The 19503-nt window shown below is 37.5% G+C and overlaps 1 protein-coding gene across 2 annotated transcripts in view; it reads right to left on the reverse strand.

Moving 5' to 3' along the window:
* LOC129008432 (protein kinase C-binding protein NELL1) overlaps window positions 1-19503 on the reverse strand; it is a 931522-nt gene that overhangs the window by 14399 nt on the left and 897620 nt on the right. For both annotated transcript variants that reach the window (XM_054440696.2, XM_054440695.2), the window contains one exon: window positions 1001-1194. In XM_054440696.2, the coding sequence (XP_054296671.1) occupies window positions 1001-1194 (194 nt within the window). The remainder of the gene's footprint in view (window positions 1-1000; window positions 1195-19503) is intronic.

The following is a 19503-nucleotide window of genomic DNA, read 5'->3' on the forward strand; positions in this document are numbered from 1 at the left end:
ATAGGCGTTGGGGGTAATGATCTAGCGCTTCATAATGTGGCCCTCCTAACTAGGTGGCCCCAGGTCTGTGGATGTGTGGCAGATGAAGGCAAGTGGATGAACTGGATGATTTCTTAAGGCTCATTTCAGCTCTGTTTCAGCACACTGGGAATTTATCAGGAGACTTCTCTCTCTAAGAGGCTACTAAGCAAGTAATTTCTCTTGGTTCCCATGCCCATAAAGCTCAAGATTAAATAGTCCCATCCCAACAGACCTAGACATACAAGGCAAGAGCTACAGTAGAGCAATAACAAAGGAGAAAATAAATAGGCAAGATCAATAAAAGAAGAAATAAAGCACAAAGAGATCAAACACTTTAATAGACCCATTTTGCAAAGCATAAAGCAAAACCAAATGATGACAGAATTTTATTTTCATAAGCATTGAGCTCACTTTCAAACAACTTAATATAAGGAATGGCCCAGCACTGAGAAGAACAAAGAAGACATCAATTTCTAAGAGGCCTCATACTATCATTATCATTTGTTCAAAATGAAAATCCACCTGTCTCAGCACTGGATGCAAGTCTGTTGGCCTTGCTTTTCTAGATGATGTCATAAAGTGAGCAAGTTCATGCAGGCGGTTATCTTAGGCAAAGAGTAGTTTTAATCAGCAAGTTTGTATAAGTGTGGGATGAGGGCTCATTAAAACTCTCACCCAACCAACCTTAAAGGCACTGTAGGCTTTCAGTGGGAGGACTATCATTGGCTTTTCTACCCTGCTTCCCCTTCTCTGCAGTTCCTTCTCAATCTTATACCTCACTTTCCACTAAGAACACAATCAATTCAAAGCAGGTTTCCCTACCCCTTAGCATCATCATTAGCTGTAGTGTAGATAAGAACAGGAGAAGCCTGTTCAGGAACTACAGTCAACAGCAAGAGGAAGAGAGGTGGGGAGGCAGAAAAGTGAGGGGAGAAGAGAAAGAACAGTTTCAATTTCTTCTGCACCACATCAGCCTCACCTTGCAGGAGCAGACAGAACACCTGTCTTCTTTCAAGGTCCACACTTGGCCATTGTGCTTCAGCCCCCCGTCATGAGGACAGTCACCAGAGCAGGAGGGCCCAGAGGGGCAGAGACAGTCAAAGCCCCCTGCCAGGTTGATGCAGGCAGAATCATTCCAACAGGTGTGAGTTCTTAAGGCACATTCATCAATGTCTGCAATATAGGAAGCACAGAAGCTTAGAATCTAGCCAAGGGAACTTAGAGAACAACCAACCATCATTTACAGTAGCATTAACTAACATCATTGACCATTTACCTTGTGCTAGGTACCGCCAAGCTGTTCACATGTATTATCTCATTTACACTGCAAGTCAGTTCTGCTCTGTGTGGGAGATCTGTCCTTATTCCTATTCTGCAAATAATGGAGCTGAGGTTCATAACTTAAATAACATGACCACTGTCATAAAGCTAGTAAGTGGCTGATCTGAGACCCAAATCTACAGCTAGCTGCCAGACTCTAATTACTAAAACATCCAGTAGCAGTTAGCAAGTTCTTTTAGGATATTCTTAAGAACGATTTCATCCAGAGGCCATAAACACTGTTAATTCATTAACAGCATGCATACACCACCATGGAGATCTGAGTCTTTTAGAAAAGATGTGAATGTATTAGCCACTGAGTAGGAACAAGTGGGCAATTTGGGCAACCTTGAGACAATTAGATTGCTCCTAGATCCTACCACCAAGGTTGAAGGAAGTAGGAACAATTCTTGATAGGTGCCTTTTATAGTCAAAGTCTTACTATCCTTATGGCCAGCAGAATATTTGCCCGTGCATAAAAAATAATAGCTACATGGATGGATGCTGATGAAAGACATAAATGTATTCTCTTGTTCTTTATTGACAGCCAAGAATGGAATAAAAACATAAATCCAGTCAGCCGATTCTGACATTTAAAGCTTGAGCGACCTTAACAACATCTCAAACACAAACCTGTCCAACTCTGGCTTAAGTCCTTCCCCAAAAGGCAATCCATTACCTTACAAAATACCTGACTCCACCTTTGGATAACTCTTTTGGAAATGTCTCCCTTAAAGTGAGATGAAATATATCACCGAGTAACTTCTATTCATTGGTAGAAGTACTGATACTTAGTGTCTGAGGCCATTCAAGAAGTGTCTACTAGTCTACTTGGTTTTGGTTTACCTGCTATGCACAAGTTTCTTTGCACATGGTGCAACACAAAGCAGATGACATTAAGAAATTCTAATAATATTTCTAGAAGTTACTTTTTTCCAAGATCTACTTTTTGGCTTTGTCTTACCAATTTTAGCTTTAGTCAAGACATTTCATTAGTGAACAATGATTTCTCCTTTGAAAATTATAGAAAATATCCCAAATTATGATGCCTGTATGGCAAGTCAACTAAAATCAAGCCTCACTATATCTGCTCACTGTTACTAGTCATGCCCATCCTATTCTCAGTGTATTTCTATTTGAACATATGGTGCTCCTTTCATATAGCCTCTCTTATCTCTTCAATCTTCTTTCAATTCTCTTATTCTTCTCAACTAAAAGGAGTTTTAAATGTGGGAGTCTGGTGACCAATGTTTGAAACCAAGCTCTTACTTTTTAGTTGAGTGCTTACCATGTATTAGTCTTTTTACACGTAACAGTTATATATTCTTTGACATGTTACTTTGTTTTTCTCTCATTTATCTTCTGTATACACTATACCCACCCAATGTATGGTCTTCCAAAAATTTTAAACCCAGCATAGCATATAAATGCCATCTAACACTGCAATTGTTATCTCTTGTCCCCTCCCTTTTCATTCAAAAGCAGTGAATACAAAATTTCAGTTAAATAGAAGGAATAAATTCAAGAAGATCTATTGTCAAACATGATGACTGTAGTTAATAACAAGGTATTGTATTCTTGAAAATTGAGAATATTTTTGTCACAAAAAAATAAGTGTATAAGGCAATATATATATTATGTAGCTTGATTATTTAGCCATTCCAGAATGTATTCCTATTTTAGAACATCATGTTGTACACCATAAATATATATAAAATGTATTTGTCAACCGATTTTTTTAAAAACAGCAATGGGAGATTCACAAAGAGGCCATATTGTTTCCTATGAAACAACTGTGTCTTAGAACATGCTTTCTCTTATTATGAGAGTACTCTCTCTCTTTCTCTACTTTTTCTTGGCCTATAGGGAATGAGGTGAGGTATCAATTAATTGATAAGCACTTTCCTTCCTGTACTACTTTCACTCCTACGCAGTCTTAAAAATTCAGGTTAAGCCTCACCATCTCTTATATGGCAAGACAGTCACTACAGATTTTTTGCTTTCTCTGTACCTTATACATAATTCTATCCTGAATTCCTCTCTCAGGAGTTACATGTTTAACATGTCTACCTCCAGAAAGAGTGAGCTCATTGAGGGCAGACGCTAAATTTTATTTATCTTTCTCTTCCCAGTGCCGAGTACAACAGAATACTATATGGATGTTCAATGTATTTATTCCATTTAAATTTCTTAGGAAATCCACAGACTGAGACTATTATAATGCCTACTTTGCCAAAACTCGGTCTCTAGAGTGTTCAACAAGCATAAGGCATAATCACAACCCTGCCCTTCAGGGAACACATTTTGTTGTTGAGTTCTCATCTGTGAAGGCCCTTGGGTCTAATTTAAAGTAGAAAAAATACAGCAAATTAGTAACCACATTGAAGAAGGGGCAATGCCCTGCCCCTTCCCCATGAAAAAACTTTGATTTTCTGTCAAATGCTCGAGAACAAGGGCAGAGGAAGCGTTAACAAATGGCTCCAGAAATTGTCTGGAAGTATAATTTCAACCCATCCACCACCAGTGGCTACAAAAGGGTCTGTAATTTATGGCTTTCTCTAAAAAATATCTAAATTGACAACTAATGCCCGGCTATATTATGCTTTTAAAATATTTGGTTATTTTGCATTTACAAATTTGCAAATATATTGGTAGTGATTTTCTCTCATAAATTAAGAAGGCTGAGCATAAAGATAAACATACCTATTGTGCACAATAAAAGCAGGGCACAAAACCAGGATTTGCTTTCACTTCTCCAGAATGAAAAGATTTCACAGTTGAATATAGGACCATATTGCCTACAGAGTTCCATGTAATTGCTTTACTTATGACACAGAAATCTAATTCTGCTTCCATGCAATTTAACAGATTTATGGAAAGCCAGATGTTAGCAATTATGGAAACCAATATTATTCATATTCTTAGTAATACAGACCTGTTTGCTCTGCACAAAGGCCAACTTAATCTATTATACATATCCCAAGGCATCCAACAGGAAGAGGCACCCTATTTACATATTGCAACTGTTGTTCTCTGCTGAGCAAACACAAAGTTATTCACCCATGAGACTTACCCAAATCATCAGACAGGCCTCCCAATGACAAACAGGCAATGAAAGAAAAATTAGACGAAGTATTTGAGTATTTCGTACTCAAATCTATTATCATTAGAATGTACTTGTTTTTCTTACTGTAAATAATGGCTGGCTGTGATCTCTCTGTGTTTCTTCTTATAAATTCATTATTTAAATGCTTCATGCTCGAATGAAATTTTTTTTCAATAAAATTCCATGGCTAAGCTTGCGTTAGAACTAATTTTCTTGCATTAACATTTTCACAATTTCTGAAAGCTCTTATTATTGTACTCAATTTTGCTCTTCAAAACAGTCTAGTTGTGCCAAGTCAATCTGCTTTCATCTTTGATGTGAGGTTTTTAGGTTACTTGGGCATGTAAGAAAATATAATTCAGAGATGTTTATATCAGCAGCAATCAAACCAATCCCAACCTAGCTGCAAACAATTTTCCTACCCTTCAAGCCAAATGGCTCTGCAGAAGTTTTAATAGCATAACCACTGTATTACTACTTGCCTCAGGAGCTAATACTTCTACAGGTTGATTTCAGAAATCAAAGGAAACATTTTACCAACAGTTTGGTAACAGGTCAAAGGAGTGAACTTTTTCATTACTCCATATTCCTCTTTCTTGAATAACTTTTACAGCACATCTAGTCTTGTTTTCAAACTCAAAACAGGTGATGTGTCAGAAAACAAAAGTTTACCTAGGGTTTGAATATACAGTTGTGTGTGTGTGTTCCTACCTGGAAATCATTATGAGTGGCTCAGAAATGAGAACAGAACTTGGGGGTTTATTAATGACAGACAGACTGGAGCACAGATCCCTCTCCAATAGCTAAAGCAGTATTGCTTTTTTTACAGTGGCAGAGAGAAAATTATGGGGGAAAATATACACAGTACACATTAGCAAAATAAGTAAAATAATCAAGTAGCAAATCTGAAGTCTGATGTAACTTGCAAAATAAAAGGCTAATGAAACTTTAACCTGCACAATAAATTTCAAATTCAGGCTAAGCGGTGGCAGCCATACTCTATCATGTACTGGCCATACCACACTTGGATATTGTGTTCCCTTTAGCACACAGACTATGAAGAATGAGGTTGACACAGTTAGAACACATCGGAAGAGATCCATTAGCGTGATTAGGGGCTCAAACTCATCTCACTTTGGCAAAACACAAGATGTTCAGCCTGAAAAGACAAAGACTAAAGGAAGAGATAAGTGAGTGATAGCTTCATGTATTTGAGATGCTGCTATGTATCTTTTAGGAAGAATTTTCAATACCCCTTTAGCATTAACTCTTCACTCACTGTTCCAGCCCCAAACCTTTCCTGAGTCAGGAAGAAACCCTTTCCTATGGTGTTTCCTTGTTTGGTGTATAATTTTCTTACTCTGCAATGAATCTTCCCCTTTCTTTTAATTAAGGAGACTCTCTTTTGACAAAGGAAGAATATAACACTGTTTTGGCTCACTATTTCCTTGATCCAGATTTTATTTCCTAGTATCTACAATTAGCAACTATCCCCATTTACTCATTTTCATTCTCCCCTGAATGTGTGCAAGCTTCCATGGGACCCTCTTCTCGAAGGCTAAATCTTGAAGTCTCTCATAACCACTAGTTTGCAAAATCATCACCCTTGCCTAAAAAGTATTATAACAAATATTGTAATGGATTATTTCAGTCTAAGAGCTCTCTCTGTGACCCTTCTGGAATATAATATTGCCCTCTTCATCCTATTACCTCTTCATTATTTAGTCACTAGTACTCATCAATGAATAAATGAATTCCCTGCATATTTATTTAACATCTACTCTATGCCAGATACGCTGCTAAGTGCTGGGGACACAATGGGCAAAGAAGCCAGATATGGTCCTGTAAGTATTGACTTTATAATTATCTCTCATTTAAAAAAATTATTTGTATATCCTAAGTTTCCACGTCTGGTCCTTGTTTCTCTTTCTCCTTAGTGGAAGAAGTATAGCATACTAATTGAAAGCTTAACCTTTGTAATCCAGAAACTGTGGATACCAGTTTGCCTGGCACTGAGGGAGTTCCTGAGATAGCTCACTTTCAGTGCTGAAACTGAGAAAGTTCCAGCCACATAGGGACAAGTGAGCCAACTCTGTCCCAGTCCATCCCTGCAATTTATTAGTTGTATGACTCTAAAAATTCACCTAACATCTCTGAGTCTTGGTCCCATTATGTAGAAAAATGTAGATAAAAATATACCCCATAGAATCATTTGGGTAAATACATAACGATATGCATGTCATGTAATAATTGCTCAAAAATGATTAGTCACTATTATTGTTGGTCTTGTTCCTATTGTTTCTATAATTTTTCTCTCATACATTTAATCTCACTTAATGAATTTCACTCTCCCATCTCTTCAGGATAGATACTCAAACATACTCAAATCTGCACCACCGCTCCTGATCTCTTATGATGCAGCCAGCCCACACATTCATCGATTTGCCAAGGATTTCCAGGTGAATTCTGAATTCTCACATGAATTCACATGGTTTTGATTAGTACATTGGCTAGCCATACCCAGAAATGTTAACATTAAAAGCTTTCTCTGAGCCTTAATCTGATGTTAAGTGAAACATGTTGAAAAAACATAATTTTCTTACACTCCATGAACTTGCTTTGGTCACTAATTACATTTTATTTATAGGATGTACAAATTTAGGTGTTTTACTGTAGACGAAGAAAAGTTTCTTCTAAATTAATCAAGTTGGTTTATTTTCTGCTATGAACAAGTCATACTTGTTTAACCAGGGATTAAATCTGCTTAAAATCAATACAGTTCTGACCAGCAGAGAGAATAAATAAAAAAATCCATAAATATTGAAATACTTGCTGTTTAAACAGAGTTTTATTGCACAGAGGCTACAGTATTGATGTCAACAACCCACAATTTATATGTTTTTACATATCTGCTTATGAGTAGGAGGGTGGTTTGTATTATTGCTGCAGTCTACTAAATGACTAATACCCAGCTATACACATTGTATTGTTATAGCCATTGTATTGTTTAATGTCTTTAACAAAATTTCATCCTTTGCTGAAAAGAATTACTTTCCCTGCATTTTAATTTTATGCTGCCTATGTCGGCTTTATGTTTTCTTGTATGCTTAGCTGTAAGCATTCTATCTTTTCTATCTTCCTTACCCATTCACATTTGTAAGATTCTGGTCTGGTCTTTATGTCTCTCATAGCAGCTTTTACAGTGTTCTTTCACCTAATAAGAAATGAATAAACATTTGTTAAGTTTAGATTTGGTGGAGCTGTGGTTGAAAAAGAACCTGTGCTTTTGGATGGCCCCAGGCTTCTCTTTGGTAAAATTTAGGAGCTATATAAAATGTTTTCTAAGGTCTTGTCCATTTCCAATTTGATATGATTACTTTTCACTTCTGTAAGGCTGAGCTTGTAATTCAAGTGTTAGAATATGAGTGGTGACAGAAGAAGAGCAGGTTAGAGGTGAAGGAAAGAACTAGCTTTGGGATAACAAATGCATTTCTTAGAATTAAACAGTTCTCTTGGACATTCCATAATTATTGAAACATTTCTGCTCTCCCTTAATGAGTATTTGCAAGCAAGTGCCAATGAAAGGAAGCAACAAAGGAAGAAGTATGTTTTTCCTGTCTGCACTGAAGCCTTGGCAATGTAATCCTCGGTGACAAATACACATGGGGAATCCAGCCAAGGTGAAAACCAAAACTAACTCTCTATTTTGACAGATCATTCTCTCAAGCAAGTTGTCAGATGAGGAATTATTTCTTCTCTCTTCTGTGCCAAGGAAAGGTCTTAGGCACAGGGAGGTTACAAAGTAATTTCATTCACTACAAGAAGCATCCTGCAATTTACACAGAAGTCAAAGGTCTAAAAACATTGTCAATACAGCAATTCTCAAACCAGGTCTTAATGTAAACAAAGGAGGGTCAGATTACAGGAGCTAAGAATTCCAGGTCCTTTCATGCATATTATTTATTATTTCCTTTCACTGCCCTGTGTATTGTAGTTCCAAACTTCTAACGAGAAGTCAAAGCTTTTCCAAAAACTATGCCCTAGTAGGGGAGTTAAGACATTGATCAAGGACAGTAATTTGAACCACCATTCCAAGAAGGGCAGCGTCTGCAGAGAAGAAAAACAAGCTAATTAATGAAGCTTTATTTGATCTCATGGTGTCTTTTCTTGGAAGATTTTATCCCTTTGAATCTTGATCCTCTCTTCGTATTTCTTCTATAAAATGCTAAACAAACAACTGGTTTGGTAAAACAGCTCTGGGGCTGCCCCCTAATTTGAAAGGAAGATTCTCTGAAAAGATCTATAAGGCTTTTGTGGGGACAAGGGAAAAGGAAGCACAGAGTAGGAGACTTGAGTCCACTGCTCTAGACTTTGGAAGATCAAATTCTCTTTATTTTAAATTTGTCTTTTTTTCTGTGTTTCTTACCCTAAGGGAGGTAAAATCATATAAGCCAAAACTAAGTTGGTTTCCAAGGAAGACCAAAGTAGGCCACTAACAAAGATCCTATCCATGACTGAGCACTAGTCAGACTCCTCTGAGCAGACTCTCTGACAAATGATTTTGTCTACCCCATTCACCAACCCTCATTAAAAGACTCAAACAAACACTAACATTTTTTCTAATGACTCAAGGTCACATCACTAGGATGGGAATTCCAAACCCCATAAGTTTCTGCCTGGAAAAGGTAAAAGCTGCCAAAATAATTTACTGTTCGTTTCAGCCAATACTTGAAAATAGGACCCCTCTCCTAGTCTCTGTGGAGGAGTAGAGTCTAACTTCCCTAAGTGCCACTTAACAACTTCAGATGGGTTTCGCGGGAAAAATCTACCCTTTCAGCTTTTTGTAAATTCCACTTTCCTGACTCAGGTTCAAGCCCCTGCCTCACTCTTTTTCTACTCTTTTATTCACCCTCTAAAACACCCAGTCATTTCTGCACAAATTGAAGTTCATTTCTGTTTACATTGGGCCCTCTTCCCTATTGCAATAGTTTATTAGGGATTAAAATCTGTTCTTACCACTTTAGTGTCCACCTCTGGCAATCTTTCATATTACATTTTTAAAATCTTTAATACTGCTGGTATCTTTAATGCCACTCAGGGTGCCAGATTACAAATAAAAAGATTCTGGCAGTTCAAGCCTGGTTGAGCCCAGCTTATTAGAATAAATTGCAGATGGGGGCCAATGTACTCGTTAATAAGAAAAATGATTGCTCTGAGAGTCTCTTTATAAATTCACTTTTCAGTAAATGTTGATTTGCTTTGTCAGACACCGTTCTAGGAATTGGGAATATGACAGCAAGTAAAACAGACACAATTCGTGCTCTTGGAAGGTTAAGACAATAGGGGGAAACAAACAACAGATTCATATATCTTTCATGTATCTTCCTCAAGAACCTGCAGACGGTTTGCTATCCTGGCCACCCTAGGTACTTTTATTGAGTTATGATTAATTAAGACATTTTGATATAACAGAGATTTATCTTTTTGTTACGCATAATAACAATACCTTAGTAAACTCTTATTATACTCTTTAGAGTTTTCAAAACCATTTCAAATTCATGATCTAATTTGTCCTTGCAAAATACTCAGAATGTTTGTATGAACATCACTGCCACTTAACCAAACTGAAACTGAGGGTCAGTTAAATGATCACTGCTTCTCAAACATTTCTACCAAAGTTATCTCCATGGCAAAAAGAGTGAACACTCACTTGGAATCTTGGATATTCATTAACCCTGTTATGTATTAGTATAAAATATATTTGAAGTTTTATATTTCTATTTTAAAAATGATTTTTGTCTTCTAGTTAATAATATAGTCAGGACTGTTTATATAGAAATCATATTTTCCTGAAACCATGGAGTACAATAAAATTCCTCTCCTGCTTTTGTGTTACCTTGTATGCAGCAGCATGCTTTTAGCAATGCTAGGACCCCAGTGTAAGAGGTATAGAAAGAGTAACAAAGGGTCAAGTAACTTGCCCAGGGCCGGCCACACAACTAGAAAGTTTTTGTCAGGACACAAATGCAGGCATCCTAACTTAAAGCCGGGCTTGTCCCACCTCATAACCAATGGTTGACTCCCAATTCTGTAGAATACAAACACAGTAACCTTATGCAAAGACTAGATGGTAAATCTCTAATATGGTTTGGCTCTGTGTCCCTACCCAAATCTCATCTTGTAGCTCCCATAATTCCCACATGTTGTGGGAGATAAATGAATCATGGGAGTGGTTCCCCCATACTGTTCTCATGGTAGTGAATAGGTCTCACAAGAACTGATGGTTTTATAAGGGGTTTCCGCTTTCACTTCTGTCTCATTCTCTCTCTCACCTATTGAGAAGTAAGATGTGCCTTCTGCCTGCCACCGTGATTTTGAGGCCTCCCCAGCCATGTGGAACTGTGAGTTCTCCATTAAACCTCTGTCTTTTGGAAATGCCCCAGTCTCAGGTATGTCTTTATCAGCAGTGTGAAAACAAACGAATACAATCTCCAACATGACAACCTATACATTGATTCTCCAAATATTAATGATACTTAATATTTATAAAAGGCAATAATAAAATGATTAAATCATGCCTCTATCTAAAAACCATTACAATTTACTGGAGTAGATAGACTCTTTGCCATTTACCCCATAATGCCACTTATTCACCCCTCTGCATTTCCACTACCTGGACCGTTTATTACAATGGCGTCATACTGTTTGCTCTGCCATGGTCTCTTCCTCAAAGAGAAGCTAAATGAATAGTTTGATAATGCTACTCTCATTATCTTGAGGATTTTTTTTTAGCAGGAAAATGATCCAGTTTCAATCGCGCCATGATTGTATATTTAGGAATTGGTAGAAATTTGCATTTGAATCCATCTCTTACTTACATGTGTCCCCAGACAGTTTTAGGCAGTCATTTTCACAATTTCTCAGCTGAGAAATTGTTACTCACTACATGGCAATGAGAAAATTCAGACCTCACTGTTCTTCAGTTTGTCTATCTATAAAGCAGGAAGTCATACCAAACTTGAAGGTTCATTATGAGAATTTTAGGACAAATTTAACGCATAGTAGTTGCTTGATAATGATTATGTTCAATAGCTGGCTAATTCTGAGGGCCTCACTTTTTCAGAAGAAAGTCATTTGAAGCAAAAGGAACAGCAGAAACAGGTGCAGAAAATCACATTGATACATTTATAATAGAGTATCTGAAATTTTATGGGAGGTACTACTACATTTGTGTAATTATATGTCATATTAAAAATTGTGACTTCTTTACAAATGATCACATTTTTGCAACAATATTATATAACATTGATATTATGAAATAAAATTCAAAACTTGCAACTCCTCAGCTTAGAACACACTACCCTTCACAATCTGGTCTCCACCTCTATTGCAAGGCTGTGGTCTAATTATTGCTCACCTATGTCAAACCCATATAGGGTTTGTGGATGAAGCACATGCTTCATCTACACTGGAAATCTCACCATCCTTGGAACACAATTAGATTCCTTTCATGACCACATCTATCACGTCCTGGAATACATCCCTTAATGAGTATTTCACCTGGAAAAAAATCCTTCTCATTCAATAGACCTGGTGCAAATATATTTTCTGTGAAAGATTACCATATACATTGCCACCCCCAAATATCCCCACTCCATGAGAAGTTAGTCGCTTTTTTCTTATAGTCTTTTATTTTTTACTGATTTATGATCTAGCTGGTCCACAATACAACCTCCCCAAATCCTTGTCCACTTCCACTGTCCCCACTCCAGACTGGAAAGACTGTGTCATATTCCTCTCTGTATGCCTAAGACTTAGTACAGGATCTAACACTGACGAGACCCTCTCAATGAATGCTCCTTTAACAAATGACTAGTGATTTTATGCTTACACTGCTTTAATTGGTCTGAGTACTACAGTTTAATATTCCCTGCTCATAAACCCACAGGTAAATATTTCACAGCAGCTTGAGTAATCTCAGGGTAAGAACAAAAAACTATTCAATATTCATTTCAAAGAAATTGTAGATAATTGTATTAGTCCATTTTCATGCCACGAATAAAGAAATACCTGAAACTGGGTAATTTACAAAGAAAAGAGGTTTAATTGACTCACAGTTCCACATGGCTGGGGAGGCCTCACAATCATGGCGAAGGCAAAGGAAGAGCAAAGGCACCTCTTACATGGTGGCAGGCAATAGAGTGTGTGCAGGGGAACTGCCCTTTATAAAACCATCAGATCATGTGAGACTGATTCTATATCATGACAGTAGCAGGGAAAACCCTCCCCCATGATTCAGTTACCTCCCACTGGTTCCCTCCCATGACACATGGGGTTATTGAAGCTACAATTCAAGATGAGATTTGGGTGGGGACATGGCCAAACCGTATCAATGATGATCTCTGAATTGCTGCTTAGACATGATCTTTGGCTCTAACACATTCAAGCCAGGAGTTTCTGTAATGAAACAATTGCTCACACTGAGCCTCAAAAAGGCAGGAAGCTGAAACTACATGGAATTCAATATCAAGGAGTGCTCAGAAACTGAGAAAGGAAAGCAATGAATCTCCCCTGAGACTGAATTATACATCTTCAGGAAGAAAATACTTAAAAGTTAAATCAGCGTCAGAGTGGTAACTGGAAACATTCAGGCTGGATCCTGGTATTTCAACAGTGGTTCTCACATTGTCTTTGGCCAAGATCCCAGGAAAAACTATGGTTCCATTTCCTCCAGAAGATGTAGGCACAGATGTATACACATGCTTGCATACAGTTTCAGAGTGTTCTGAGGGCTTTCAGTGAAAACCCCAAGGCAGTATTTTCAAAATTCAGTGAACTTCAGAATCAACCAATGACAGCTCTCATTAAAACACAGATCACTAGGCCCTTCCCCACAGAGCTGCTGATTCAGAAGGTCTAGAGAGTGTGGTATAGAATTTGCATTTCTAACAAGTTCCCAGGCGACTCCCATGATGCTGGTCTGAGGATCATACTTCTAAAATTACTGCCTGAAGCTACAAGGGGCACTGAGTTCACAGGAAGTAATATGATCTGAGGAAAACCTGTTTTTCAGAAATGCCCCTTCTCATTCTGTTTTCACTCAGCTGAGACTGCCAGCTATTCAGGAAGAAAGAAAAAAGACATTTAAAACTTATGAAGAACAATTTGCACATAAACTTCAAGGTCTTGTTCAGAAAACTAAAAGGGCTTCTCCTGTTGCTTGTTTTCCAAAAAATGTCAGGTTCACAGTGAGGAAAGGACCCTAAAACCATAACCACACTACAAAGCACCTTTTTAGGGGAACATATTAATCTTTTCCTTGTGTATTACCCAACTCTTACTCTTCAAGTTCCAGCTCTCCAATAAAGTCTCAAAGTCCCCAACCCATGTCTTCCTTTCTCAGCACTCCCCACCAGGCCAATTCACAGAATACAAAATTGTCATCTAGCACTTGTGAAATCCTGCTTCACAATCCTTTTTTATCCCCAAAGGCTTCTGGAACTTTGAGGTCCTGTCGTCTGAGACATCACATAACCAACTCTTTAGTTTATCAGAGTGGAAAGGAGAGCAACCTCGTAAATGTCATTTTAAAAAATAGAGATTAGCTTGACAATGTGGAAAGAAGACAAAATATCTATGTAAAAAATATGTTTGTCAAAAACATTATGACTGGGAACATTTAACTTAGGGACCAACCAGCTATACCTCAATAAACCACTAGAATGTCACTCAATAATCAACAGTTGTTTTGAGTAATTCACATTTTTAATGACCACATTTTAAAAAAGTAATAGAAAAATAGACATATATTAGAAGGATATCCTTACACCAAAGTTAAGATAGTAGAAACATTCTGATAGTTATAGAGCAAGTAGTGTATGCAATCATTTTTTCCCACAGAACTGGAAAAAAAAAAAAAAAAACCTCATCTGAAACAGCTCATTATTCAATGATACTGAGTAAATAAGGTTTTCTATAAATTCCTAGAATAGGAATTTATATTCATTCTCAAGTTTTCAATTAGTGTGTTTTATAATAATAGAAACCAAATCCATAAGATGCCCAGGAGAGAGGAAAGGGTTATATGACCAAATACATTTAGAGCATTCATAATATAAAATACAGGCTCTTTGTCCATTAAATAGAGATCATAAATATTTCTACCTGGTGGAGTTGTTTTGAGGATAAAGTGAGTAAAGAAATGTCAAGCTCTTAGAAGAGTACCTAGAAGATGAAGTAATTAATCTTAGATATTAATATTTACTTTTATTATTATACCTATAAAATACCTAAACCCTTCCATCCTTCAAATCGAATCAGCCCCAAGAATTCTGTTATGACTGTTCTTTGATATTCTCTAATCACTTTCTTCCCTAATTACCTATATATTTTATAGCATTGACCCCATATTTTAAAGTATAACCTATATCAGAAGGCTGTTGGTTGTTTTATGTATGCTGATTATTTTTGTCTTCAACATGGAATTTAAAAGTCCCTATGGTATAAATTCTCTGCATCCTACCTACCACCTAGCTTAGTGCTAAAACCACTGTAGGATATTTTTAAGGATATAATACTTATAATAACATCCCAATACTTGTGAAGGTTTTTGTAAGTAGTTTTCTAATTTTTCTCCTTATCATTATTGCCCATGTGAACTTCACCTGAACTAGAATTGCAATTCCCCTGGCTCCCCATATGCCTGCATTGCTTCATGTCATGGTCCAAAGTTGTAGTTCTTTTCTTCTTCTTTATGACTAGTCATAGCTGCCGTTAGGAAGATATTCAGAAGATTGTGAATGAAAAGATAATAAACAGGTTCGGAATGGCTTACAGGACAGACCCTACTGCTAGTCTGAGGTTCTGTTAGACTAACTCCCAGAAATGTTCGGAAACTCCTAGAAAGTACACATAGAAAACAACTTACAGGCTTGCTCTGTCAGCCCAGCTAGGCTATGGGTAACGAATGAACCTTAGATTCATGCCCGAGTCTAGTGTAATGCACTCTATTCTGATGTTACTTTGTGAAGTGATTATCATCGAAACGGAGGACGTGCACTTGTCTTCCCAGGGAAGTCTCTAAAATGTATCCAATTTAGCCCACGTGCTAAATAGCTCCAGGCTTGTCTATGTATGGCAGGACCCGAAAAGGAGCAGGCAAGCTTCCAGAGGTTCTGATGAGATTCATTTCTCACCTGATTTATCATCTGCAACTGTGTGTCCACTGTAAGGTCCTTTCTGGGGGACCCAGAAGATCTTTTCTATTAGATGTTGCAAAATGTTCTTAACCTCTCCATTCTGCACCCTGATAATACTGATCTTTTTCCATATCCATTCCATACTGAGGTGGTGTCTGGGTCTTGGTGTCTCTGTCCATCTGAAACTTTTAATGACATGTGGCAATTTTGTGTCAAGCAACTGAGGCCCTCTGATTCCCAAAATCATGCTTGCATTTACTTCATATTGATTCCTTACAGTTCCATGGTTAAGTGACATCTGCCTTAAGCAAGGCTCTTCAATAATACAGAATTTAGTACTTTGATAAAACTGTGTGTAAAGCTTTTTGGAAACAACAATTTTGAAGTAATGAGAACACACTAAATATTATCAAAGAAAGGTGGCATGCTATTTAACCAAAAAAAAATCTTATGTGTAGGGTGGGTCTTATTGTTTAGCATAGAGAGAAAATCCATGGGTGTTCTGGGATTAGTGTCTATGCCTTGTCTCTTAAACTTTCTTAGTCTGAAATACCCTGGTCCACTAAGGTGTTTTTCCACCCTGACATGTCTCTTCCCTGGAATAGAATAAACAGCACACTTGAGACTTCTTGACGATTATGAATGCAACCTCCTTTTAAATTAGAACAATTTATATACTCGTGTTTCCCATTTTGCTCTGACTGCCAGGATATTTATGAACATCTTTGATAACTATCATTGGTTAACATAATTTCCTTATTTTTCAAATATTTGCATTTTAAGTAACTAACTCTTGAACATGTGATCTTTGTATATACTATTCTAATTGCTTTTAAGAGGCAGTGCATAATAAATAAATAAGTACATTTAAAAAATTAGTTTAAAAATCTGCCTATCATTTTCTCATTCTCTTTATCCCCCACCCTTTCTTTCCTTTTTCTTCTCTGGATTTACATCACCAGAAATGCAAAGAAGGTAATGACATCAGTGGATATCCCAGTAGTAGTATTATCAAGGCTGAGGTGCTTTCAGATTAACTATCAAAAACATGTCGCTTAGTTATCCTGCCCATGGCTCAGAAGGATGGCCCCAGAACACATCCCTTGAGTCCAGTGAATCAAATAAGTCCCTAGTGCTCATCACACAGAGAGAATATTGTAACTGTCCATCTGGGTCTCACCTGTTTTCTCTCATGCTCCCTTTTTTTGTATTTTCGATCTCCAACTGCTCTGGCTAACATCTCCTCTACCTATGAGCCCATCACTGTTCTCCTCCCTTCCAGAAAGCAGTACAGTGTGAACATATTAAGAACAGAAGCTTTGGGATCAAACACACCTGGATTATGGCTTCTGTGTGCCATTTATCAGCTGCGGAATTTGGGACAAGTTCTTTTTATCCTCGAGCTCACATTTTCTTCACCTTTACAATGGGGATAGTAAGGGGGTTTTCCTCCTATGGTCATTGTGAAATTAAATTAGAAAATACATGAAATTTCCTGGTTCTGTGTCTAGCACATCATGTAGTTGTTCAGTTAATGAAAATAACATCTATTGACTGCTTAAAACCTAAGTGCTGAATGCTTCTTTCCCTTGTTTGCTCACTTAATTGTCACGATTACTCCACAGCAACCCCTATGAGGTTGATGCTTTTGTAAATTGCTGAGAGCAGTGTCTGGCACAAAGTAAAACTCTCAATAAATGTTATCTCTTATTAGTATTACTGTTATTGTATTCATGTGACAGGTGAGGGAACTGAGGTGGAGGGAGGTTAAATGTTAACTATTATATAATACTTGTCAGGAAATTTGCATATAAAAACACATATTAGAAAAAGTTCCATTGTAAGTATTATCTTAATCAATGCACACTAAGAAAACTAAGGCTTTGAAAGGTTAAATATCTTTCTAAATGCTGCTCAGCTAGAAAGAGGCCGATTTCAGACTGAATCTAGGCTTAATGTCCTTAAAACCTGCCTCTCCATTACATCACAGTATTGCCTGCTAAGGCTTCATAGCTCCCCACCCCTTCAGTGAGGTTTGTCACTGAGAGTATTTTTACAGATAGAGCACCCCCAGGTTCTACCACTTTTTATCTCCGCCCCTATGAAAAACAGGCACTGAGCAGAAGCAGTCAAAGCAAAATCATTCTTAGGCCATTTCAATTATTCCTGACACATCCACCAGATAAAATGAAAATTTCTTTCCCAAGGGATTTCAGTGGAACACTGTAGGTTGTTTCATATTGCTTTGCATGGTGACCATGGTTTCAGCAGTACTCTGAGAAGTAAATCCTCACTGTGCCATTTACAGTGGCCTGAGAGCAGGCTCCAGAATCTAAGAAACTGCTTCACCAAACTAAGTGCTATAAAGGAGATAATAATGGGAGGCCAACAGGTATTCAGTCCCATAAGAAGAGCTGTATGTCATCTTGGAGTGTGTCTCCAGCAACAACATGGGCTTTCTTGTGAATGAAACATTTTCTATGATAGGTAAAAATAACACAACCAATACAATTTAATTCAACATTAATTGATAGAAATCTATCAAAAAAGACCTAAATTGTACTGTAGGTGATAAAGACGTAATTAAGAACACAAGTCTAATCTGCTAAATTCTATAAAAGAATGGCAAATAAATGGCTATGAAGACAAATAAGAGGGGAGAAATTTTTATTGTTATTATTAGAAGAACTGAATGTCAGTAGTTCTCTACATTGGCCAAATTGTCTCTCTAACAATCACCTGTAGTCTTTTTTTTAAATGACTTCATGAAATAAGCCAGTGATATGGTTTGGATTTGTGTCTCCACCCAAAGCTCATGTCAAATTGTAATCTCCAGTGTTGGAGGAGGGGCCTGGTGGGATGTGATTCAATCATGGGAGTAGATGTTCCCCTGGCTGTTCTCATGATAGTGAGTGCGTTCTCATGAGATCTGGTGGTTGAAAAGTACATAGCACCTCCCGCCTTCACTCTCTTCCTCTAGCTCCAGCCATGTAGGAGGACATGTCTGGTTCCCCTTTACCTTCCACCATGATTGTAAGTTTCCTGAGGCCTCCCCAGCCATGCTTCCTGTACAGCCTGTAGAACCATGAACCAGTTAAACCTCTTTTCTTTATAAATTACCCAGTCTCAGGAAGTTCTTCATAGTAGTGTGAGAACAGACTAATACAGCCAGGCACCGAAAGGTAAATATTTCATGTTCTCACTCACATGTAGGAGTTAAAAAAATTGATTTGATGGAGGTAGGGAAAATGATCAATACCAGAGACTGGGAAGGGTGTGCAGGCTGGGGAATGGGTGTTAAAGAGAGGTTGGTCAATGGGTACAAACATACACAAACATACAGTTAGATAGAAGGAGTAAGTTGCAATGTTTGATAGCAGAGTAGGGGGATTATAGTTAACAACAATGTACTATATATTTCAAAATAGCTGGAAGAGAGGACTCGTATTGTTCCCAACACATAGAAATGATAAATACTCAAAGTGATAGACACCTCAAATACCCTGACTTGATCATTACACATTCTATGGTTGTAACAAAATATCACATGTACCCCATAAATATGCAAAAATATTATGAATTTATAAAAAGTACACTTAAACAAACTTTAGAAAATGGTGTCAATCTAGGTCCCACACCAGACCAACTGAATATGAATCTTCAGGATGTGTGATGTCCCGTCACAGGCATTTTTAAAAAGCTACTGATATGGACAGGAGACAGGGAAATACTGGGTAGAAGAGGGCAGCTCCCTGGCAAAGGCCCCACCCTCAAGTCTGGAAACCCATGGTCCTAAATGGGAACAGGCATTCTTGTTTTTGCACCCAAAAGTTGCCTTTTGGCCCACCACACCCTATC

The sequence above is a fragment of the Pongo pygmaeus genome, chromosome 9, assembly GCF_028885625.2.
Source record: "Pongo pygmaeus isolate AG05252 chromosome 9, NHGRI_mPonPyg2-v2.0_pri, whole genome shotgun sequence".
NCBI classification, from domain to species: Eukaryota; Metazoa; Chordata; class Mammalia; order Primates; family Hominidae; genus Pongo; species Pongo pygmaeus.